The 25704-nt window shown below is 41.3% G+C and overlaps 2 protein-coding genes across 5 annotated transcripts in view; one reads left to right on the forward strand and one right to left on the reverse strand.

Annotated features, from left to right (window-relative positions):
• The window catches only part of LCP2 (lymphocyte cytosolic protein 2), a 56403-nt gene extending 43888 nt beyond the window's left edge, over positions 1-12515 (forward strand). The window contains exon 21 of one of the 2 annotated variants that reach the window (XM_032337043.1): positions 9117-12515. In XM_032337043.1, coding sequence (XP_032192934.1) covers positions 9117-9227 — 111 coding nt within the window. In that variant the 3' untranslated portion in view covers positions 9228-12515. The remainder of the gene's footprint in view (positions 1-9116) is intronic. The other variant, XM_032337042.1, reaches the window with a different exon arrangement.
• On the reverse strand, positions 1141-9550 carry C3H5orf58 (chromosome 3 C5orf58 homolog). 3 transcript variants are annotated; one of them, XM_032337045.1, is made up of 4 exons: positions 9433-9518; positions 8288-8360; positions 7431-7524; positions 1143-1560 (listed from the first exon to the last, which is right to left on the reverse strand). In XM_032337045.1, exons 3-4 carry the CDS (start codon positions 7522-7524, stop codon positions 1409-1411), a joined length of 246 nt encoding a protein of 81 aa, XP_032192936.1. In that variant the 5' UTR covers positions 8288-8360; positions 9433-9518; the 3' UTR covers positions 1143-1408. The 3 variants fall into 3 exon arrangements, with proteins under 3 accessions (XP_032192935.1, XP_032192936.1, XP_032192937.1); XM_032337046.1 differs by having other exon boundaries at positions 8288-8425; positions 9433-9509; XM_032337044.1 differs by lacking the exon at positions 8288-8360 and having other exon boundaries at positions 1141-1560; positions 9433-9550.
• Positions 12516-25704: the final 13189 nt, after the last annotated feature.

Genomic DNA, 25704 nt, shown 5'->3' on the forward strand with positions numbered 1-25704 from the left:
TCCTAAAAAGGCTTTATAGATCCTTTGAAGCAACACAGCTCTTTCCTTCAGCTTACATATCTCACTTAACAGATGGTAGTAGGTGTTCAGCACAACATAAACCAGGTGATGGTTGTTCTTCAAGTTCTCCCCTTTGGGGCCTTTGTTATTAATCTATGACTTTTATTTACAACAAAAATGTTTTGCTTCTCTACTTAATCTGCAAGTTTTCTGAGTGGCAAAAAAATATCTTGCATCTTATTTTCTTAAGTTAATTAATAGAACATCAGAGGGGAGCTTAGAAGTTACCTGGTTAAAACTGATAATTTGCTAAGATAACATTTGCACACATTTAACCAGTGATGATGATAACGTTTCATCATGCTTTATCCTTACAAACCAGAAGTTCTCAATTTAGGGTCCAGAGCTAGGGAGTTCTGAAGCTGAAAAATTTGCAATCCTTTACATGTTTATTCAAAAGGATTTCAACAAGCATTTATTCAGTGCCTGTTCTGTGTTAAACACTGAGCTGGGTGGTGAGGGTAGCAGACACTGTGAGCTGACCTTGTGTCTTGCTTTTGGGTATACTGTTCTTTATGTTGAAAATCTCTAAAATGAAGGAGGTCATAGATTTTAAAGCAACTATTTGGTAGTGAATCATGTCAGCTGTCACGTCTCTACCCTCTTCTACCTGCCATATGTGGGATACCAGTCTGTAACAGAAGAGGATAAAGACGACACAGAAATAGAACCAGGTTAGAGACATTATAAATTAGTAGGGTCCCTGACATCTATTTTAACTACTTCCAAATCACATGAAACAATAAACCCTTAAGCTAGCTTGAGTTGTTTTTGGCACTTGTTACCAGGAGAGATTGGATTAATACAAATTTATACCAACCACTTCCAGTTTGGTTAACTCTCTCTCTCTCTTTTTTTTTTTTTTTTTTTTTTAAGATTTTGTTTATTTATTTATTTGACAGACAGAGATCACAAGTAGGCAGAGAGGCAGGCAGAGAGAGAGGAGGAAGCCGGCTCCCTGCTGAGCAGAGAGCCTGATGTGGGGCTCAATCCCAGGATTCTGGGATCATGACCTGATCCGAAGGCAGAGGCTTTAACCCACTGAGCTACCCAGGCGCCCCTGGTTAACTCTCTTTTAATCTGAGCCAAAATTCAAGCAAAGTAAAGGATAAGCAACGCCCGATGGCCAATTTCCTATATCCTATTCTTGCCACTAGTGAAATGAATTAGCCATTCTTTGAAACATTAAAACAGTAAGACAGCTTTCAAGAATATTAAATGATTATTTACAACTCATATTTTTATTTTGTTTTTTATAATATTAAATATCTTAGTAAACTCAGTTCTCCCAGACACATGGTAATTCCACAATAAATACAGTTACAAGTTCACAACAAACCAAAAGAAATCAGATAGAAAAGCTCTTAGAAGCAAAGGATACATCTGATATTTTAGACTCTTCAAAGAGGGGGATTTTCTCTTCTGGTTCCTGTAAGTCATCTGTCTTCACAGGATGACTAAAATGTAGAGTAAGGTCACAAAGCAGCAACTGGGAGAGCTCTGTGTAAAACAAAATAATAGAAGATACCATCTTGGAGCACATATGTCATAGACAATCATTCTTCTTCTTTTTTTTTTTTTTGAAAGATTTTATTTTTGGGGGTTCCCTGGGTGGCTCTTCATTGAGTGTCTTCCTGATTTCAGCTCAGGTCAAGATCTCAGGATCCTGAGATGGAGCCCTGTGTTAGGCTCTGTGTTCAGCTCAGAGTCTGCTTGAGATTCTCACTTCCTCTTCCCCTCGCCACAATCACATTCTAACTCTCTCTAAAATAAATACAATCTTTGGGGGAAAAGCTTTATTTTTATGTAATCTCTACATCCAATGTGGGCTCGAACCCACAACCCTGAATTCAAGAGCTGTACATTCCACCAAATGAGCCAGCCAGGTATCCCTATTATTACTTTCTGTAGCTCTTTCTTAGTATTCTCTGAAGTGATTGAGACCACAATTAAGTGTGCCCATTTTAACTTAAAATGCCCATTTGTACTATAAAATAAGAATGACATAAAAATTAACTAGAAGTCTCTACTTGTGCACTATCTTACTAAACTGCAACTTGATTTATAGAAATGTGATTTATGCTTTTTGTCAACTTATTATTTTTGTGTCATATGTTATGTATAGAGAATCAAATAGCATGTTACAAAATTGACAGTTCCTATCCCCAAGAGGCAACCACTTTTAATTTTTTTTCCCCGCTTATATTGTTTTTGTTGCTTTTGTTGTTTTGTATGTGTCTGTGTTTGGTGTCTTTTGGTTTTGTTTGGGGGGCAGGTTGGTATTTACCCCCATATCTCTAAATGACACAAATATTTATTTTTTTAACCACAGGAATTATCTATCTGCTTCTGACTATAGAAGACTATGATAGAGCTCTTTTCACTCACCCCCCAGAGCCCCAGTGTACTTAAGAATACAATTTTTGTTAGCTCAATATTTAAAGGTTAACATTTTTTGATTATATAAATATTCTCCACAGCTGAGCCTTTCCTTTCCTACATGGTGCCACCCAATCAGTTAATAATCTTCTTATTTTCACTATTTAATGAAATTTGTCTATTTATCTATTGATAATGAAATTTCACTATTTATCATAAATATATCCCAAATCTTCCCTAGTTGGGCAGACCTCCTTTTGGTATATAGTCAGATGCCTTAGCTCTCTGCCTTGTTGAAAGTCTCTCCTCTCCTAGAGCCTTCTGATCTACTCTATGCTGGACCGGTGTTTCTCTAGGACTGCAGTACAGCACGCATCTGAGAACTCCTTTCCCCATTATCCTATGGACTCCTTTCCCCCCCTCCCTTGGGTGGAGTATCCTTTTTGTAAAACCTCATTTCTTTCTCTTTTGGTCTGCTACCTTGTTTGGTGGAATATGACCTCAGGAATCAGTAACTTTCTGAAGGAGGAAAAGTTTTGTATCTGAAAATTTCTCTCTCTATACTAATGCTGAATAGATTGACTGACTGTACAAATATAGGTTAGAAATCACGTTTCTTCAGAGTTCTGAGGACTTGCTGCACTTTCTTCTGGCTTCTAGTGTAGCTGTGAGAATTTTCATGATTCTAGTTCTTTTTTTTTTTTTAAGATTTTGTTTATTTATTTGACAGAGAGAGAAATCACAAGTAGGCAGAGAGAGGAGGGAAGCAGGCTCCCTGCTGAGCAGAGAGCCAGATGTGGGGCTAGATCCCAGGACCCTGAGATCATGACCTGAGCCAAAGGTAGAAGTTTAACCCACTGAGCCACCCAGGCGCCCTCATGACTCTAGTTCTTAATTGTTATTTCTCTTTAGAAACTTTAAGGACTTTCTGTTCTTCCAGAACAAAATTTCACAGTATTGTACCTTGGGGGTCTACTTTCAACCACTGTGTTGGGCTCTTACATTATAGAAACTCTTCTCCTTCAGCTCTTTAAAATTTTCTCAGATTAGTTCTTTAATGAATTCCCTCCCCATGTATTGTCTGTGTTCTTTCTTTATAACACTCCTAGTTACTGAATGTTGAACTTCCTTCACTGATCTTGTAATTTTTTCTCCCTAAAACTTTTCACCTCTATTTTTTTTTTTTTTGCCCTCTATGGGATTGTCTTCTTTTTATCTTTAAACCCTTCTACAGAGGTTATTTCTATTTTCCCACTTAATTTCCAAGAATCCCCTTTTTTTTAAGAGATTTTATTTATTTATTTGAGAGAGAGAGAGTGTGAGAGAGCATGAGATGGAGGAGGGTCAGAGGGAGAAGCAGACTCCCTGAGCTGGGAGCCCCGATGTGGGACTCGATTCTGGAACTCCAGGGTCATGACCTGAGCCAAAAGCAGTGGCTTAATGGACTAAGTCAGCCAGGCATCCCTCTAAACTTTTTTTTATAGGCTCATGTTCCTATTCCTATTCCATAATATTTTCTCTTGGGTCTCTTCATCTATTGATAGTTGCTTGGGAGTTTTAATCTCACTTCATGATTTCTGTTTCTTTTTCATTGAGGGAATCCATGTATTGACTTTGTCTCGGCTTTTCAAAGTAGATGCTTTCATCAAATATCTACTGCACCAGAGCTATATCTGCTCATATTTAAGACCACAGCACTAAAGACAACTGGAAACTCTGTGCCTATGGTAGCCTGTACTGGGGGGCAAGCTGGCTGGGTATTCTATTGGGGGCAACCTCTGCTCTCAGCGCCTTTAGAATTTTTCCCTTAGGCTAGTCAGATTCCTGAAAGAAAAATCTACTTGAGGGTGTAAATCCGTTAGCAATGTTTTGTGGCCAAGTGGGAAAAGAAAACTGGGAGTCTTGTAATCCAGTATGTAAACTCTGTCTTAAAATCTTTGTTTTCAGTACAGTACTCTTTGCCTCAACTTAAGCCTAATGGCTCCAGGCCAGAGATCCTCTCAGGGAATAAAATTCAACTCTTCTGTCATAGAAAAGGAAGGATTGCTTCATTCAGAGAGGGGACGAGAACTTGGGGGTCTACAACTTCTTCTCGTTCTTGTTCTTCTTTTAGAAAGAGAGAGGTTGGGGTGGCAGAGAGGGAGAAGGGGAGAGAGAGGGAGAGAGAGTCTCAAGCAGGCTGCATGCCTGCATGGAGCCCGATGCAGGGCTCCATTTCACAATCGAAATCATGACCTGAGCTGAAATCAAGAATCAGATGTTTAACTGAGTGAGTGACCCAGGTGCCCCTTTTTAATATTTATATTTATTTATTTATTCAACAACTTCTTAAACATTTACCTAGCCTTCCTGTTCTTAGCCCCACCTTTACCCCCACTTCCAGAGGATTATGGCGCCACCATATATTGCCTCTACCTAGCCAGCTCATGGTTCAGATTTTTGTATGTTCATATTTTTGTATGTTTCTGTTTGCTTTCATTTGCTTTCCATTTCACTATGAACTGTTTTGAGAGCTCTTTATCTTGTGCATTTTTGTCTCTTTAAAATCACTTTAAATTTAAATCTCAGGTTTACCAGTGACTAGTTCTATGACCTTGGAAGAGTTAGCTAACCTGTCTATGTCTGTTTCACTATCTTAAATGCCAATGGTAGTATTTTCTACCTCATAAGGTTGTGAGGACAACTGGGTGCATTTGTACAGTGCTCTTGGGAGAACATCTGGATTATGGGAAATGCTATGTGTCAGCTATTGACATTATTATTGAGAGAAGAAGTGTGGCTAAAAGGAGTGTTGTTCGTTTAAGCTTCTAAGTTTACCAGAAGTCTGCCCTCTGATTCTAGCTCTGTGAGCCCCTATAGCTTAACTGCCTGACTTCCCCCACAGCTTCTGAAGAACACATTCATCACATTCACTGGTTCTATTTTACTTCATGAAAGAATAATCCCCAAATTAGAACAGTTACATATTAAGTTTCAGATAAACCTAAAGCTTTTCTGTTTTAAATGAAGACAAGCAATGAGACTCCAATTATTCATTTAGTAAACACTTACAAGAAGTTATTATATCAAGGTACTAAGTTAAGTGCTAGGAAGACCCTTTAGGAGCTCACAGTTGAGCAGGGATAGGAAAAGAAAGTCAACATGTAATTACAACACAGTGTGATAGATGATAGGAAAAGGTAGAAGAGATAACATGCTTGTTCAAAAGATTTTTGCCAGTGTAAGTAATTGACTAATAAGTAGCAATTAACCTGGCCGGGTGGAGGTGGGGGTGCAGTAGTGGGCATTTCAGAAGATGCATGTGTTAAGGTACAGATGCGGATAAAGAGCAAATACGTACATTTGCAAGTGGTTCAGTATGGCTGAAGCACAGAATGTGCAGGGAGAAAAGAATGATAAGATACTGGAGAGACAGCCTGGGGCCTGATCTCAAGAGGTCTTATAGGCCATTCTAGGAGGCGTGTTGGACTTTCTTCTGGGACAATAGTGAACTAATGAGAGTTTTTAGGAGATTCACATTTTAGAAAGAAAATCCTTGCTGTATCATTGAGTTTGGTTTTGAGAGATGATGAATTAAGCAGGGATAATCAGATTTCTTTACAACAGATTCCTCGGAGCCTTTCTCAATATGTATTGTGAATTTTTGAGAGAAATACACAGCATAAAACACTTCCCAAATTTATTTGACCGTAATAAGGTGGACTCTGTTCTTACTGCACACCACTTACTAACACCTCTGGAGACAGCAGGGTTAGCATATCAAAGTCTGGGAAATATGGCACTCACTATTTGGTGCCTAACTAACAAGCACTCCCCTCTTCTTCTTGGGGCAAAACTTGATTCTGTCAGAGATGATCCATTCCCCAGCTCCCCAGTAAGTCCTGACTGGCCCAGACTGGTCTTGGCAGTCCCATTCCCCTTGACAGCAGCTGGTGTAGGCATATGCATTTGATGCAATGTGGTCATGAAAGGGAAGGGAAAATGTGCTGGAGGGACCTGGGGAAAGGCTTTTATAGAGACATAGGCAGATACAGTGTCTGTAGATGGCCACACCTGCAGGTAATGACTATGAGGGATAAACAGTGAACAGAACAGAGCAGAAAAATGTAAAGAACCTGTATGGTCAGAAGCCTTTAAAACTCTGAATTAATTCTGGGTCTGCCCTACTTTTGATCTCTTATTTCCTTATTGTATTAGCCACATTAAGTCGATATTTTGTTACTTTTATAGCTGAATTCCTTATAACTGACAGAGAAGCTATCCTCAAATATCCAAGAGCTGTCATAAGAAGAATAACTACATACTCAGTGTAGTTTCAGTTTAGAAATAGGACCAGTGTGAAAGAAGACGGGAATAGATTTCAGCTAGTCCGTAGGGAGGAACCATCTAAAAAGGAAGAGGCTGCCTGGTGAGATAGTGAGTTCTCCAACAGAGGAAATATTTGGTCAGGGATAAACTGTCCCTAGAAATACTCAGTCATGGAATTTTACATGTTTGGGATAAAATAATAGAATGTCTGTGAGGTGAATGTCTAAACATCATGAACTGTAAGGTCTAATTCTACTCTATGAATCTCTTTAAATTGACGAACCCTTAACTCATAGACTCAAACAAACTTTTAATTTGGAAGGAACCTTAGGGGCTTGGTAAAGATTAACAGATAGAGACACTGAATTTTTCAGAATGTGACATCATCTGCATTTATTGAAGGGAAGGAAGGCAAGTATATTTAAAGAGCTTAGTTAACCAACATCATAAGCTTGTTAGTGTCAGGGATAGGAATTAAGTCTGTTAACTCCCAGAAAAATTCTCAAACATAATTCATCTTTAGAGATCTAGTTCATACTACAGTGTCTACAATTCTTAAGAAATAGAGAAATTCTAATTAGTTGGCAAATTCAGTTATATCCCAGTAGAAGCACAATTTGGCTCTGTTGTTTGTTTTATAACTATGGCATGCAAACATTTTAATTCAGTGATTCCATACTTACCTTTCATCTTCTTCAACTCCAAAGAAATTGTGTTAATGTTTTTAATTATGGCTTCCACATTTAGCTTATGGTCAGTAACATTATTCTTAAACATCTGATTTTAAAAAGAGAAACAAAACATATAAATCAGAAGCATTTATGTGCACTTTGAAAATACTTAAGTCTTCCCTAGTTCTAAAAGGAAAATCTATTATTTCAGAACTGAAATAATTGTGAAATAGTAGTCAATATAATGGTTAGAATTCTGGCATAGTAAGACATCAACTTTTTCATTTTCCAAGTGAAGACAGCTCCAACTAGAATTCTTCTTTAATGAAACCAGATAACAAGATGGGGCCCTTACAATGGAAATGAAGAGGTCCCTCTTTTTTCAGAAAGCCTCAGCACTTATAGACCACTTTATAACTGAGTAGTCATACAAAACTTTCTCTAATTTTATGTAAGACAGTGTATTCTTCTAATTTATTCTTGAATAACAAGGTCCACAGAAAAACTCTAAGTACATAGTAAAACTCAAAGTGAGATTCAATTATAATTCATAAACTAAGAAGATGGCAAAAGGGCCATTTTTATTTTAGCTTTAGGAATTAGGGCAATACACTTTCTTAAAAATTCTGGTTAACTAAAATGTATAAATCAACAGGTTACCATGTTATATGTACACTACATTTTTTTTTTTAACCTATTTTGTCAGGTACAAATACATAAACAGGTGGTTCACTAGAAACTAATTTTAGCCATTCAAATCTCTCCAAATGATTTGACAAAATAAACCACAATTAGCACACACAGCTCTGGCAGTGTGAAAGTTAGCTATGGGTCAGGCTGCTTGTCCAAAATAATGAAAATAAACTAACCGTTAAGTCAATTTCTTGCCTCTGCTTTCTCCTGAGTCGAAGAATTTATCCTACTTCACTCACTTTAGAGTCACTAAAAAGGTAAAAAAATTTCATTTCCCAGTGAATAAAATATATTTTGCATCCACCTACAATATCCTAGAAGCCAAAAAGGGAATGGTAGCTATTTTCCTTGGTTGGATATAGCAAATCAAAAGATTTGTGTTTGGGGCGGGTGTTGGGGTTTTGGGTGGGGCGAGAAAAGCTGCTAAAAAAGAGGGTGGAGAAAGTGTAATTAAAGAACTTTAAAAATGAGGAATGGTTGTTTACAAAAAATGAAATAAACAACAACAACAACAACAACAACAAAAACCAAGAGGGAAGTAGAAACTACATGGATAGAGAAATACCCAAGAAAGTTGACCCTCCCACCGCAGGTCTAGTTATCCAGGGCCCTTGAGCGTGCCCTTGGATGGGGGATGGCGGTGGGGGCGGGGGGCAATGCGGGTAGAGGGGTGTCGGAAGGCAGAGCGGAGGCTGGACCCCACTGGACTGGAGAGAGGTCAGAGGTGCGTCAAGCCTTCCGTGGAGATCTGGGTTAGGCCATCGCTCAGAGAAAAGGGAGAGGCCAGTCAAAGGGCATTCCCCAGAGGTGAGAAGCGGTGAGAAGGCTCTGGGGATGGAAGGAATAGTGGAACCAGAGGCCAAGACACCGCATACTGAAGGCAGTGATGCAACTGCGGCACTGACCTCCAGTCGGGAGGCCGGGAGGCACAGCTCAGGTCCTCATCATGAGGAGCGAGGATCATCCCCGCAGCTTCTGTTCTAAAGGCCACCCCTTCCTTCTCAGCCCAGTCCACACGTGAGGAGCCCCGGGGTGCCGCTGGCCGGCCCAACCACCGCCTTCGTGACTGAAGATAGCCTCAAAGTTTCCACTGCCCTCGGCTCCCAGACCGGATGAGGACCATACAAAACGCAATCTGCATGACCCTGGCCTTGGGACCACCACCAGCCCCTTGTGGAACCCACGGATGCCCGTGAGGAGCCCCCCCGGCCGTTGGGGACCCGCCCATTTGGAAGATGACAATGGAGCCTGAGGCAACCTGGAAATTTCCACAGCTTTGCCTTGACCCCAAACCGGATCAGGATTATTTAAAAGCCAGTACCTTTGGCTGGTCCACAAACCAACCCTGTGAAGACCCACGTGGCCCAAAGGTCACTACTGCTCTGACGCAAGTGGGGCGGAGCCGACTGTGAAAAGCAGGACTGTGCATCCTGATTGGCCAGCTTCTCTGCCTCCTGCATCCTGGGAGTTGTAGTCCGAGGCGGAGCCCCCGCGGAGAAGGCTCTGGGCGCCAAACTGGCAAGGATTGCTGCGGACCTGCAGCCTGAGAGCGAGACTGAAGAAGGCGCTGACATTTTTGCTTTCTGTGTGGCAGGCACTGCGCTAGGCGCTTCCCAGCCCTTATCTGCATTTAATTTTCACAGTACAGGAGTGTGATTAAGGCCAGACTCTGTCTAGACTGAAACTGCTCCGGTGTGAATCGTACTCCAGCATTTGTTTAGCTAGAGAGGTGCTGGTAAACAGTTTAATCATTTAGAGTTCGAGCGTCCTCATCTATCATGTGAAGATAATAATAACTGCCTGCTGGTGTTCTTTTGAAGTTTAAGTGAGATAATGCATCAAAGGGAGTTGGCAGAGGATGGGCCCCATAAATGTTAGCTATTACCATTCCTATAAATTTTTATAGATGCGTGAAGAGTACAGACGATACTGGAGTGTATACTGGAGAGATATACACTGGTCTCTTGCCAGTGGGGAAGCTGGGATCCAAGCCATCTTCACTAGATTCCGAAAGGAATCTCTGGTAAGGCAGCCTCTGGGGCTGACTCAGACACGTTCCCTCTGACTTGCTAAGTAAGTCTTTGCCTTCTCTAAATCTTCCTTATAATATCCAGCAGCTTCTGTCATTTCCTGACAACCCAGAGCACATAATCTCCTGTTTAAGTGCGGTCACTTGCAGTGTGACTCTGTGGAGTCTGTTGTCCCATACAGAGGTAGATGACGAAGGGCTCAGGAGAAGCAACTTCAGTCCTAAGGAGAACTACTGATGTAATCTGGGAACATAAGGGCGGCCTTTCTCCCTTCCTTGGTTTCCTCATGTGTTTCCTTATGAGAGGGATGGGCTAGACCAGTGTTTCCTAAGTTCCACTCACTGTAAGGCTACTGTTAGGACTATTTGCCCTGAACTGTGTACCACCTGTTTTATTCTCTTAGTACTTTAAATTTACTTCCCTTTAAAATTTAAATCTACTTTTAAAGTTTTTTGTATCACCAATGTAAACAGAAGCTGATAGGAAAAATAAAGACAATGGGAATAAGACGTTTGTAATCATCTAAACATTTCTTGCCCCCTGATGGCGGTGTTCCTGTAGCTGGGTCTCCTTTGTTAAAATGGCTTATTAAGTCTTAACAAAGTGTTAAAGATAGTGTAGCTCAAATCAGACTTTCTTTTTGAGGTAATCAGAAGAATTGAAAGAGTTGGAAGGGGAATAACACTTATAATTACGCGTTAATGCCTCTGTACCATATGAAACCACCTCTCATATCCTTGGTGGGATAAGTCCCACACTTTCTTCAAACTAGATTTAGGTGCTGTCCAATATACCATCCCATTCTAAAACTCCTTCCTTCTCGACATGCTATAGGTACCTTTCAAAACTCACCTCAATCCTGGAAAGAGTCTTCTTGAATGAACCCTACCAAAATCTACAGTATCATCCCAGTTTCTCTGCCAAGGCTTCCTTTACTCATTTAGACAGTGTACACTTCCTGCTATCAGAGTCTTGCATTTTCTGATTTCTGATATATGCGCTGATCATTTCTCATCTAATTCTTTGAGTAAAGGAGACACAGAAGGTCAGGCAACAAATATTCTTTTGGCACTCACCTATTAAGAATTATGTTAGAAGCTTTCATCTTCTGACAATCTTTGAGGTGGCTGTTATCACCCTAGTTGTGTAAAAAACAAAGCTCGAGTCCAGAGTTTAACACTTGCTCAGGAGCAAAAGAACCAGATTCACATCCTGTCTGTGCAACTCCAGAGCCTTCTGTTCTATTCGCTGCAGTAAGCTGTCTCCCAGCCAGGACACCATCTCCTGAAACAGTAAACAAGGACATCATGGCTCCATGGTGTGTGTGTTTCACAGATCACTGATCTTGAACACATGTACTAATGCACATCCAAACATACAAGTTACCAACATGGGGTGAGGAATATTTATTTTCGAAATTAAGGACATTATCAAAGCAAAAATAACTGTCATCACTGTTTTTTATAAAAGCAGAGATAATTTGACATCCAAAAAGAAAGGAAGAAAGAAAAAAGAAGGAAGGTTATAGTAATTTCAGGTAAGACCAGCTTCATAAAAAATTTACTGGATGTCTTTTTTCTTCACCCCCTTGTATTGATTCAGACTAGTGAAAACTAGTCTCAGACCAGCACCCAGATATATGTTCGGAAACTCCACATAGATTATAGCAGGAGACGATAAGGCGTATAAGAGAAGCAGGGTGAAAAACATAGGTGAGTGGAGATAGCATTAGGACTGAGAATCCTGAAAATCCAGTGATGATGGGGGCTGGGCCTTGGTAGAATGAGGAGTCTGTGGGGCCACATCATCCCAAACCCACTGACCCCATTCACAAGATTCAGGAAGTGTTTGTGGGTCCTGTTTCAGCCAGATACCTGTGGGTTAGGATTCTGCTTACGGGACTTCTGATAGAATACAAAGACCTTCCACCCATCCCAAATGCTGATTACTTCTTCTGAGTGGATTCAAATGCTGTGATTTGGAAAATATCGTCATGAAGACTTTACAAAAAGAAGAATAAGAAGAATTAATTTTGTGTTTCTTTACAATAAGTGGTATAAGAAGAAAAAAGAGATGTGGACTCAGAAAAAGATAGATTGTAATAATGTATTTTCCTTCACAAAAATGTCTTAACGTAATGATGACTACTTATTGTAGTGTTTTTCCTCCCTAAGTAACTATAGATTCTTATTTCTTTTCCTGAGGAAGTAAAACTTTCAAAGCCTGTTCTGCTACTTAAAGCTTGAGACTGTTATAGATGAGCCCCTTAAAAAAATCTATCTTCCTTAATAAGTTTGCAACGCTTTACTGGAACTCCGTCCAGGTTGCAGTTGCTGATTCTAATGTTAATCAAATAAAGAAGATTAAAAAGCTGGCAAATTCTCCCATAAAGAGAAAAGTTGTTACAGAAAAACAAGGTGATTAAGCATTTTATGGAGTCGGGTGTGAGTGTCTCAGTTAGTTTTATTACGAATTCTTGACATAAAGTCTTCGTTTCCAGGAAAACAAATTGAATAAATTATCTCATTTCTTGCCCTTGCTCTCGGACTTCCCATTCCTACTGTTTCCCTGCTCATCATCAATTACAAGTGCAGGGCTCTGCTTGGGGACTGGCTCCCGTTGAAGTGTCAACTTCCATCTGAATATGGCTTTGTACAACCCTCTTGCAAATAAATTAGGAAGATTAGGAGGTCACAGTTGCCTTCTTAGATCATTACATGTGCAGCATGACCAGAATCTGATAGATCAAGGTAATCTCCCCATAGCCAATCATGGAAAGAAAGAGAGAAGGCACGTGACTTTGGCCACTGTGGTCTGAGGTGAAAGGTGGGCTCCTTGCCCCATTGTCTTCTTCGAGCAGCTGCTGTTCTACTGGGAAAAATAATTTTCTTTTTCTCCAGAAGAAACACACTTCTGAACTATAGAAAGGTGTTACTAATAAAAATCCACATTGCTCACTGTAACTAAAGTATTTTCACTTCTAATTAAGAAATTACACGAAAGAAGGATATCCTGCCATTTGTGAAACGGGGTGGACCCTGAGGCCACTATGTTAAGTGAAATAGGTCAGACAGAGACATATACATGGAATCTAAAAACATTGAACTTCTAGAAACAGATAGTAGAATGGCAGTTGCCAGAGGTTAGGGGGTGGGGGAAACGTGAAGATGTTGGGGAAAGGGGACAGATTTTTTGTTACAAGATGAATGAATTCCAAGGATCCAAAATGGTGCCTGCTGTTAACAATACTGTATACTTTAAAGCTGCTGTGAAAGAGGGGATTTTAATGTTTTCACCATAAATACAACAGCAATAAAATGCTTATTATGTGAAGTCAAGGATAACCTTGCTATGGTAAACATTTCATAATAGTTATGCATATAAAATCATCTCATCGTACACCTTAAACTTAATGCTATATGTCAATTATACTTCGATAAAGTGGAGGAAAAAAAATAGTCTGTACCAACATTTTTCTTTGAAATAGGAAGCTATCCAAATATATAGCTGCCAGATAAAATATAGGACACCCAGTTAAATTTGAATTTTAAATAAACAACAAATAATTTCTTTACTGTGAGTACTTCTTAAGTATTATGAGGTACATACTTGTATTTAAAATGTATTTCAAAGTCAAATTTAACTGGGAATCCTGTACTTTTACTGGCAAAATTTGGCAACTCTATACCCCAAACACTTAAGCCCCTAAAAAGAAAAGCAAACAAAGAAAAGAAAAGAAAAGAAAAGAAATGAAATGAAAAGAAAAGAAAACCGTTCTGAAGACTTGTAGATTTAATAGGTATAGAAGCCAAGAGAGAATATTGAAGTTTTCCAACTTGATGCCCAAAGTAATAAAATACATAAACTTACTGTGCCAGAATTTGGCCCTCTTCTTTCTTCAACTGAAGTTCCTGTAATGTAAGAATGAAGCTAGGTCTTCGAGAAAACAAATAGACAAAAGCTGACAGTATTCAGCAAGGTGCTATTTTTGACAGCTGCTGGCTATGCCTGTTTGTCCGAAAACTCTGTGTGCTTGGCTTTTTAGAAAATGCCTTTATCCAGCAAGACATATTCATGATACAAGTTGTGTTTATTTCCAGAGATCCACCAATCAGAGGAAACCTTTTCTGTCCCCAAATAAAATATGTTTCCAATTCTATCACGTCTGCCTTGCATCCCCCGACAATACTTCCCCTGTTTATTAAAGACATAGATCCTGATCAGATTTTCTTCCCCTAGGCGATACCCTCACCTCCCTACACCTACACCTCACCCTCATCAGCCAGCCACGCAATGAAAAATGAGCATCTTTATGAAAAAATTATATTGTGTTCATGGAGTCAATTACAAGAGAATATAAGTGTATACTCACCTTTTGTAAATGAAAATATGTACATATGCATAAAAGCAAGTTTGGAAGAATAGACACCCACATGTTACCAAGGATCTCTGGGTAGTGAGATTTATGGGTGATTTCATTTCTCTGTGTTTATTTATGCAGCCCAGCTGTGACTTTAGTCCCAGTCCTCTTCTGTATATTTTAAACTCCCCAGGCCATCTCACAATGTGGTATAACATCAATCACTGTAAAGCAGAGTTTCTCAAGCTTTACGATGCACAGTTACTTAGGAAGCCCATGATACTGCAGATTGCCGGGCTTGCCCTGAAGACTTTGACTTATACATCTAAGGTCGGGGTCCCTAAATCTGCACTCCTAATCCTTCCTACTTCTATCTGAACCTAGTTTGACTGCAGACCATACTGTGAGGAATAGTGAATGACTTATGGGCTTTACCGGGCCTTCTTCTACAAATTCCGTGTGCATGATCATGGTTGAAACTTATTTTGGCCACTGATGCCAGAATTCAGTCATTTTATGTATATATATATATATATATATATATATACACACACACACACACACACATACATATATACACATATGTATATACATATGTGTATATAGATATACACACACATATACACATATAATTTATATACATATATGATATGTATTTATGATATATATGATATATACATATATAATTTAATATACACTATATAGAAATATATTTTTATATACATATTGTATATAAAAATATAATTTTCAAGTATAAGTCAGTCCATTTAATTTCCCTTGAGAGAGGCAAGTGTTTCAGGTGGAAGGCCCCCTCAGCACAGCAGCATGGAGATTCACCATGTCCTCTTGATTCTCAGGGGCGGAGGTGGGGGGGCTCTGGGGGTGGGGGCGTGGGGGGCTCTGGGGGTGGGGGGTGGGGGTTGGGGAGGAAGTGGGGGGAAGGGATGAACATTCCATTACGGTTTCCGGTTCTTCCTAATTTAGGTCTGTGTTTCTTTTGTTTCCTTGGCTTTTTGTTTGTTTGCTTCCAGTTTCCTTGCTGTTATGATGGAAAGTCTAGTGTTATGTGATTTTGTTTGTAAACATTCAACATTTTTATATGTAGTTTTTGGCAATAAACCTCCACCCACCTCCAGATCTGCTACCCTCACCCTGCTGTGGGAAACCACCACACCCCACCTGTGCTGCTTACAATGGCATCCTCACTGGTTTTGCCACTGCTTCTCTTGCCCTCCAGGATCTATGATGATTGGCTTGCTCCACACACTACAATTGGAGGAGCTTTTTAAGATGCAAATTATAGGGGCCCCTGGGTGGCTCAGTTGTTAAGCATCTGCCTTCAGTTACAAGTTCACATCCTAGGACCTGGGATGGAGGCCCCTGCTCAGTGGGAAGCCTACAGTCTCCATCTCCCACTCCCCCTGCTTGTATACTCTCTCTTGCTGTCTCTCTCTCTATCAAATAAATAAATAAAATCTTTAAAGAGAAAAAAAGATGTAAATTAGATCATGTCATTCTCTAGCTTAAAACCCTCCGGGGTCTCTCTCCTCCTCACTCCTCAAACACTCTAAGCCCAGGTCAATGAGGGTTTTGTAACTGTTTCCTTCTGACCCTCCCATACTGACTCCTTTTCATGCTTTCGGGTTGAGAGGGACCATCCTCTAATATTACCCCATTCTCTAGCCCTGCTTCTAATTTCCATAGAATACTCGATATCATTTGGAATTCTAAAATTTCTGTTTACTTTTTTGGGTTGGTTTGGGTCTGCCTCACTCGCACATACCTCTTGGAAGGGCAGGAACCTGTTGTTCCTCATCCCCTCTCATTGTTTATCACAGTACCCTGTGCCTAGCCCAACTCCTGGCATATAGCAGGTGCTCAATAAATCTTTGTTCAGTTCAGTCCAGCGTGGGGAAATGAATTGGCCTGCTGCTATAGCGGCATTTTTGAGGGTCGGAGAAACCAGGTCGTGCATTGGCACCTGCCACTTTGTGGGACTCCCAGCAACACTCTGGCAGCAGAAGTCCCCCCTCATGGCCTCAGAGCCCTCTACAAGAGGGACAGCTCCCGTGGGAGCGAAGCCAAAAGAGGATGAACCACCCACTGTAAATATTAAGCTTTCCCCCTTAGCTCTGTCTGCTCTCTCATGCTGGCGCACAGACCACGGGTCCGACAGAGCCACGAAAAGCAGACTCATGGCTGTTCTAGAAAACAAACAGGCCTGAAGACTTCCAAGCAGCTTTGTGTGGGAAGGATCACGCCATTCCAGTCCCTGATGAAGGAAACTTCAGGGCTGTGGATCCTCACTTGAATAAAAATCAAATGACTTAGGATCTGTCCAAAATGAAGGATGTTTTAATACTTTGTGTGTAAAAACACTGATATTTTGCTTCTTTTTTATTAAACAGATCTTATTATTTTTCAGAATCTTGTCAGCATAATCGTTTTATGGGTGGATGAAATATTCAGCCCCGCCGCTACAGGAGTTCTTTTCCAGCAATTACCTTGTGGCACTTTCACTGTAATTAGGTTTTTGCCGAGGATTTTTCCCCGGGTCTGTGTAATAAATGAAATATGACCAGAATTTAAATTTGTCAATTACAAGCAAGCATAGTGCATAAACACACAACAGAGCCATGAATTCCAAACCACAGTCTGTTGCTGGGGGCCAGACGCTCTGAAAATTAAAATGGAAATAAAACTACTGATGGCAAGCGAAAAGTAGCCCCCAAAGAAAGCAAATCTCCCCAAACACTCATGCATGATTCTACCCAACGGTGTGAGCTCTTGATTACAAATTCTTCAGTGTGAAAGCTGACAGATTAAGGAGCAAGCAGTGGATTTGGGTTAAAATAATCTACACGGGCCTCTGATCTCCTACCCTATGAATTCCTAGGTTTCCTGAGGCCAGATCCAAAGGATTTTGGACAAGGCAGGCTGGATCCCCACTGCTGTATGCCGCCTGGTGGTGGTGGTTGTCTCCCTGAGTGGCTCAAGGATGGACAGATTCTGGGACTGAATCTGCTTTCTCCCAGCAGCTATTTCTTTCACTGACCTGACTTCAATAATTGCTCCTCTGGGGCCCTCTGCCGACCATCTCTTGTACAGGGGGGGAAATTCTAGGAGTCTGCACTGACAGACTGAAAAATCATTTAGTTCATTAAAACAATCACAAAACACAAGCAGATTTTTAAAACTTGCACATATAAGGAGCCATAGGCAAGGAAAAAGGAACTCCCATTTTTATAAACTTACTGAATCCTATGCATCAATGCATCAACGAACCTTTCTGGAATACATCTTCTTGGTGTCTGTGTCAGATGGCAAGTTTTATACATTTAGTGGTGAGCCCAAAACAACAGGTCTCCTGCTGGGTTTGGAGCCAGACATGAACAGCTCGTGGTCTGGAGGAAGAGACAAACCGGGATCCACAAATGGCACAAAAACATATTAAGTGATCATTTAATTACGTACTGTTCAGGAAGAAGACATGTTGTGATGGGGACAGCTTTCAGGGAGGGTGTCCCTGAGGTAGGAATATTCAGACTGAGATCAGAAAGGGAGAAGAGCAGTCTAGGCAGAGGAAACAACATGTTCAGGGACCCTGTGTCAGAGGACAGCCTAGTAGGTGCTTGGAAGCATGTCTGGCAAGGCTGAGGTGCTGGGGGCAAGGGGATGCTTAGGACGAAAGGAGACCACCGAAGGACAGAAGCCAGACCCTGCCAGGACCATGGAGGTTGTGTGGAAGATTATGGTCTCTCCTGAGACCTGTGGGAACCCAGTAAGTGTTCTTAAGCAGTTGGAAGATAGGAATGGTGGAGGTCAATACACTCATATTTGTGGTTTGGAAAGATGACTCTAGCTTCGTGATGGAGAACAGAATAGGCTCAGGAAGCCCAGTAGGAGTCTAGTGTAGTCCATGTGAAAGATGGCAGTGCCTTATTCAAAATGGCGGCAGAAGAAACGTAAATGAGACTAGGGAGCATTTAGGAGATAGAATCAGCAAAGACTTAGTGATGAGTGATACATGGGGATGGAAGAAAATTGATGTTAAAAATGGCCTATGTTACATCATTTAATTTTTCTGGGCTTTCAAAATATAATTATCCCCATTTTATACATGAGGGAATCGAGACTCAGAGAGTTTGGGGCCTAGAGATCATTCAGCTGGGAAGTGGCAGGGCCATACGCCTACCCCTCCCCTGCAGCATCTCTGACAGCACATGAGGTATTTGCTTAGCAACTCATCTCCCCACAGTCCTCTCAATGTATTCCCTATATTTTGAAGAATACTCCAAAACACTCCCTGTATTTGTTTCCTTGCTTTCTTTTCTGCTAGACTATGAGCTTGTGGGGGCCTGGGCTTTGTTTGCCCCTGTATCATCAATACTTAGTCCAGTGGCTGGCTCTGAGTAGGAGCTGGGGAGTGTTTGTTGAGTGAATAAAAAACCTTCACCCATCTCCTAGAGAAGGGAGCTAGCTGGAGGGCAATGTGTGTTTTGAACAAGATTCTCACTGGCCTAATTCTCTTTTGTCTCAGGACCACAGCTTGGGAATTTTTGCTGGAATGCTCAAAAAGGACTTTCAAGAAGGGTGTAGAAGTTTCTGGTAGCCTCGTGTGGCTAAAAGAACACAGGTTTGGAATCATGTGTCTCATGTTTTACATCCCAGTTCCACAGTTTATAAATTGTGCATCATAGAATTACTTATCTTTTCTGCATATTCAGTGTCCTTATGTGTAAAGTGAGGATAATTTTAGTACTTACTTAGTAGGGCTATTGTGAAGATGCATTTGGTCATCTGTTTGGCACATTAACATATACATTTTCTATTTTTGTGGGAAAAAAGGTCAGGATCTCATGGCTAACCAAGAACATGGATGGGGCTGGCAATTTCTCACCACTTGGTCTCAAAGTTCCTGTTACTTACAGACTCCTCTTCCTGTGGTTTATTCTGGGATGAGAAAAGAGGAAGTTGGCTCTTTGGGGGTCCCTGACAAGCTGACAGATGTCCCCTAAGGCAGCTTGCAACAGAGAGTTCTTTATTATTATTATTATTCTTTGTGATTTACGGTGTGTGGCTACAAGCCTCTGGGCATGATCATGGAGTAGGAATGAATTAATAAATTGGATCTGGTTCTTGCTTAATTCATGGCTCTGACAAAATTAAAAATGGAGACAGGTAGGAAAGCCTAAGCAAACAAAGTGTCCCTAAGCCTGGATTCCGAGACACATAGGGCTGTAAGAGAACACTACACAGGCAGAACTGTGGCTGAAGCCAGGCAGACATCCAGATGGAGCAGAGAAGCCTGAGAAAACTCTAGAAAGAAATAAATCCTTTCAATCCAAACCTGTTGGACATAAGGAGCCTCAGAGCCTGGGATCATATATGCATGCGTTCAAATTCGGACCATACTGCTTATTTCTGTAAGCTGAAAAAGTCGTTCAAGGTCACTCAGCTGGTTATTTGCAGAACTGAATTTGGATGCAAACCTGAACCCAAGCCTGTGGTTTTTAAGCCATTGTCAGAAAGAAAAAAATTATTTCCCCTCTATTCTTCTAAGCTCTTGGTTGAAACTGCCTGTAATAAAAGACAGATTAACAGCAGAAAAACAAACAGATGTTTGTTAACATTGTTAAAAAACAAAAACTCAGCTGAAGAAATTTTAAAGATCTTACTAACCTCGTTTAGTGGTTCGTGAATCTGGCAGCATCCCATCCCCCTGTAAGAGAGGAGCTCCAAGGAGCTACACACAATCAAAAACTTTTATAGGCAGAGGGCAGCAGGAACAAGGAAGTTGTATTAGGCAAAAAAGCAGGTTGGTTAATGGAAGGTTTTTTCTTTTAGGGATGGCAAGTGTCTATCAGGCAGATTCCTAACTACTGCTGATTAGATGATTCGTGATGGTTTTGATGAAGTCCCAGAACCTAAGTCAGGTTCGGTGGGGTGAGGAGGTTCGGAGCCGATGACTAAAGAAAGAATTCTTAAGATGTCATTGGTGCAAAATGGTGGTTTATTAAAGCACGGGGACAGGACCCGTGGGCAGGAAGAACTGCTGCCCCGGGTTGTGAGGAGTGGTTGGTTATATACACAGGAGTTGGGTAGGTGAGGACAAAGGGGTGTTCAGAAGGGCTATTGGGGCAAAGAATACTATCAGGATATTGAAGGCTTAGTTGCTATCAAGTAAAGACAATTGGAAGTCTGGTGGAATGTTACATTCCTGCTATCAAGCATCCTTGTTAATGAGATTTAAGTTTAGAAGAAATTTAACTTTATTTACTTTTCCTTCCACTTCCACCTCCTTCAGTTTTTATGGAGGGGAGGGTAACATTAGGCTTGAGGAACTGAGTTCTGTGTCTTTGGAAATTGGGCTATTGATAAGGTAACTTCTTTGTTGTAATCTCAAGGAAATTTGCAAACCAAGGGAGACTCCTGTCTTGCAGGATTGCGATCTCAGCAAGTTAACTATTTATCATTTTATGGCAGTCAGGGGTGCCTGAGGAATGCTACACATATGGAGGGGAGCGGATGAAGGGGGGGGGTGCAAGGCTCCAGCTTTTGCTTTGTCCTCAGCCAGCCTCCTGCTCCCTCATCAGTTTAAGGTCCCATTTCTGTGAGAGCCAAAACTGTAATTTAATTAGGTTTAAGTTTGGTGATGTGGGGCTTAGCGTAAGTGACTTCCTCCTCTTTGGGCCTGTGCTCTTGTTTTTACCAATATCTCATGTATACATTGGAGATACCCAGAGGAACAAAATAACTCCAAGAGAGCCCAAGCCACACAGCTTAAACACGATCTCTCCCTAAAGACAAAAGAAGAATGTTGGGAAAGGGAGGAGGGGGAGTCCAGTTTGGAAGGTTACCAGGAAAAGCACAGTCAACAAGGGTTAGGTTTGCTATGCAACTTGAAGTCCGAGCCTTCTCCACTGTTAAGAGTTCCTTGTGATTTAAAGTCATCCTTCTTGGTACAGAGAGGGAGACACTTACCAACGGAGACTTTCTTTATAAATGCAAATGGACCTTACAAAATAGTAACTTCTATTCTGTTTTATAGTTTCTCCTGTGTCTGCAGGTTCTCAAAAATAATCAGCTCCAATAATCCTTATGTCCAAGAGGCATATTTTAGGGTGGCATATTCTGCTACCTTTCACCATTGTTTTGTTTATGAACATAGGGTGGCATTTTATCATTGCTTAAATATTTACTGCATAACTATGAATTTCTTTAAATGAATGCCTAGTATACAGGTGGGATTCAATAAATGCATGCTGTAACTTTTTCTGTCTTAGATTTCCCCCTCCCCCTGAAATTTCCCACCCCTTCTCTACCCCCACTCTTGCTACACAAACAATTACAGTGATCACTGGAAAAAGCATCTTCGAGAGATACATCTTAAGACCTTCACAAAATACCTAATTCATAATATAAAAATAGTATCCACATGGCATGGGGCTGTCTTTCAAATATCATTCCCCTCCTAAGTCATAAGATCTCTGGGTTAACCCTCATATCACACATTAACCACTGACTTTTCCCCCCATCACCCGTGACCACTTTTCACCAAGAAACATAGTTTTGATCTTACGAGAACGGCTGTGTATGTGCTCAGGATCAGGTGATGGAATGGGGCAGAGGGCAGTGTTGGGGCTCTCTTCCTCCAGCTCAAGGTCAGCAATGATGTCAACCAGCCATGTGTCACTCAATAACCTTTAGGGTTGCCATCAAACCCAGTCAACACCAGGTCAGCGTCAGCAGTGTGGCTAAGCCGCTGTGGACCATTCCTTTCCCAAGGCCAGGCCGCATCTTCTGGGCCACAAACACCCTTTCCTATTTTGATCCTGGGCTTTCTAACATTTCCAGGTTTACATCTTAACCATAGTTGATGTACAGCTTTTAACCTAAATTTTTTTCCTAGATACAAAACTGAAACCATCACTTATATATACACCTGTGTTTGTAGGTATGTATATGTCTTTTTTATCCATTCATCAGGCTATGGATATTTAGGTTCTTTCCAAAATATGGTTATTGCTGATAATATTGTTACAAACATCAGTGTGCCTGCATCCCTTCAAAAAAAACAAAAACAAACAAACAAACACTAAAACCATCACAGAAGATCCAGAAAAACGCCCCCAAAGAAAAACAACAACAACAAAAAATCATGTAATCTCTCCGTGTAGGGAATGTACCTGCTAACATTTGGGGGCAAAGCCATCCATTCTACCCCCAACCCCTGCCCTCCACTGTACAGCTTTTGAAAAGGGTTATTCCTTCAAATGTTCTCATGTTTAAGAAAAGGGGAGAAAAAAGTCCTTTAGGTTATCCCTTCCAAAGAGAATGCAAGTAATCCCTATTATGTAAACTCTTTCAAAGAAACAGTCTGTTCGAAACTGTCGCGAAGTCATTTGTTGCTATAGCAACGCTTGGCCCCAGAGAGTAATAAACAACCATCCAGACTCCAGCCCCGGAACAGAAGCTGCCATTATCTCCCTCAGAGCTCTTCAGGGGGGCTCATTTTTGCCAAAGTTATTCATTTAAATTAGCACCTCCCTTCTTAGTCACTTGAATTTCTTCTGCTTCAGATGAAGCCACACCAGGGGGCTGAGAAAGCACTTAGGGCAATAAATTGAGATGCTGAGGATTGGGGGCCACACTCCTTTGGTTGGTGGCCTTCTGAGGGTCTGAGATAAACACGGGTTATTTTCTTCTGGTGCAAGCTGTCTTTGCTGGGCACACCGTGGACCATTTTCATGCATGTCACCCAGGGCAAAGTTAGGTGAAGTGTTGGCCTTCCAAGGACAATTCCATTATAGTGAAAATTCTGACAACACTGTATTTAATCAACCCTAGGTAATTTTTTGAGCTAAAAGTGCTGAGAAAATCTCAAAGAGAATATTGTGGAAAGCTTTTTGCAATTTATGTACAGTCACGGAATATTATAGTCGAAGGGATAAGGGTTGGGTGTGGGGGAAGATGTTCAAAGTGCTTGATACGCATTAGTTTCTTTGGTTCTGACAACATGCTCCTACCGATGCAGGTGGCTTTTCTTTTTTCCTCTCCTGTTTTACAGATAGGGAAGCAGAGGCTTGGAGAGATTAAGTGACTTGCCCAAGGCCCCTGACCAGAAAATGGTAGAACTGATTTCAAACTCTTTTTTTTTTTTTTAAAGATTTTGTTTATTTATTCGACAGAGATCATAAATAGGCAGAGAGGCAGGCAGAGAGAGAGAGGAGGAAGCAGGCTCCCTGCTAAGCAGGGAGCCCGATGCGGGGCTCGATCCCAGGACCCTGGGACCATGACCTGAGCCGAAGGCAGAGGCTTTAACTCACTGAGCCACCCAGGTGCCTCTGGTTTCAAGCTCTTGCTGTCTACCGTGATTGACCTTCCATTATATTGGACTGGAGCAGACATATGTGGAGCTCCTACTCTATGCACAGAATGCTGGAGATTTTACATACATTGTTTAAATGTCATGATTGGCCTGAGTAGATGTTATCATTCCCATTTGTCAGGTAGGGAAGCTGAGACTCAGAGATGTTTTACGCCCAAACCCGTCTAGCTAGTTGTAGTATGGAGGGATTTGAACTCAGAGCTGGTTGGCTTCAAAGCCTGTGCTTCTTTCTCTGAACAGCATTGTCTGGTATTTAGAAATCATGAAGGCTGATGCCCTCTTTTTACAAACGAGGAAACTGAGCCCTTGGACTACTGAGTGGTTTGCCCAATGTCATCCTTCACGGTCTAGAGACTGCCTCCCTCCAGCCTGATCTGGCAAATGGAAGACAGTTCATTTGTTCTAAGCTGACCTGGTGCGCATTAGGTTAAGTCCTAGGGGTGTCTGTTTGCAAAAGCTACTGTACTTGAAGAGTGTGTATTCAGTGTGAGATCACACTCGAGTGTTGAAACATTTCTGCTCTGTTTTTGGTCATCTCTTCTCCCTAACTTGACTTTTGTCAAGCCTTATGTCTGGGAAAATTTATCTTAGAAGTGAAGCATCAAAGGCCTTCCTCTAAATGACACTTCTGATGGTAAGCCTTCTTTATTAGTCTTTTCCCCTCCCTGCTGAGGCTGGTGGTATGGCATCCAAAAGTCATAGATCCTGTCCATCAGACTCTCAGATGATCTCCTATTCCAGGTTCTGGTCACTGTTCCCTCCCCTTCCCCTTCATGCGAGGGGTAGAAATGGTGTCCAGCTGATTTTAGCCACAGGGAACTGCCCCATAACCTTCTGTTCTATCTGATCTTGCCCACACTTTTGCAAACTGTCTCTTTAGTAATTGTCCAATTGGAGTATTTCCTGCTGGGACCCTGACAGATTCACTCCCCCGGATATTCTCTGACTCATCACTCAATTTATTTCCTGCCTAATACTTAACACGCTCACTAATTGTTCCACTTAATATGTATTTGCTTTCCTAATGTCTTTCTCCCCTCTAGAATGTGAGCTTCGGGAGGAGCAGGACTTTACTGATTTATTATCAAATATTGTCTCCTTAAGTCAGGATGGCCATCTTCATAGCCCAGCTGTCAGTGGTGCAGGAGGTTTCTAGGAATGATTGGTTGCAACTGGACGTAATGTTGGTGGTTGTCTCAGTTGAAAGGCTCCTTCCAAGACTCTTCTTCAGGGTGCAAACAAAAGTTACATTTCAGATTCACACCTGGCCCTGATTGCTATTTGCTTCTCTGGATTCATCCTGGGTGATTCCCACTGTGGTGATGCTGTCAATATCATAATTATCATCACACCGTGGTCAAATTCATCTCAGTCAACAAGCCATGTCGACCAAGTCTATGCACTGAATAGTGCTGTAGCTGTGTCCAGGAGAAAGGGAAACCCACCTGCATGTAGCATGATGTGTCTTGGGCTGCTGTTCCCAGGTGGATGGTCATTAGCAGGTCGAACACTCTTGGAGGAATCCCATGGAGCATACACTTGAGACAGCAATGGAAACCCTACCCATGGGTCCACCTGGATGACTTATCAAAGGACATTTCAGGAGGAACTATCCATTTGGAGCCAGAAGGAAGACTGACATTTCAGACACACAGAGGCCAGTGCTCCCAACATCATGGGTCCCAGGGAAATCCCTGCTGCCTTTTGAGGATAGTCTCAGCTTCACCTCACTGGCCGAAGCTTCTAACCTTGCATTAGTCTCAGGGATGGACAGCCCTGAGCCTGAGACTTCAGGCTCTGCAGTCTTCTAAC

The sequence above is a fragment of the Mustela erminea genome, chromosome 3 (genome assembly GCF_009829155.1).
Source record: "Mustela erminea isolate mMusErm1 chromosome 3, mMusErm1.Pri, whole genome shotgun sequence".
Taxonomy (NCBI): Eukaryota; Metazoa; Chordata; class Mammalia; order Carnivora; family Mustelidae; genus Mustela; species Mustela erminea.

Bases quoted from the DNA above. Each gene is read 5' to 3' on its own strand.
- C3H5orf58 (XM_032337044.1), bottom strand. From the start codon at position 9,540: ATGCACAGTCCTGCTTTTCACAGTCGGCTCCGCCCCACTTGCGTCAGA. The intron at 7,525-9,432 runs GTACTGGCTTTT...TTTTAAAATCAG, and splicing joins GGTTTGTGGACCAGCCAAAG to ATGTTTAAGAATAATGTTAC. The intron at 1,561-7,430 runs GTAAGTATGGAA...TGTTTTACACAG, and splicing joins GGAGTTGAAGAAGATGAAAG to AGCTCTCCCAGTTGCTGCTT.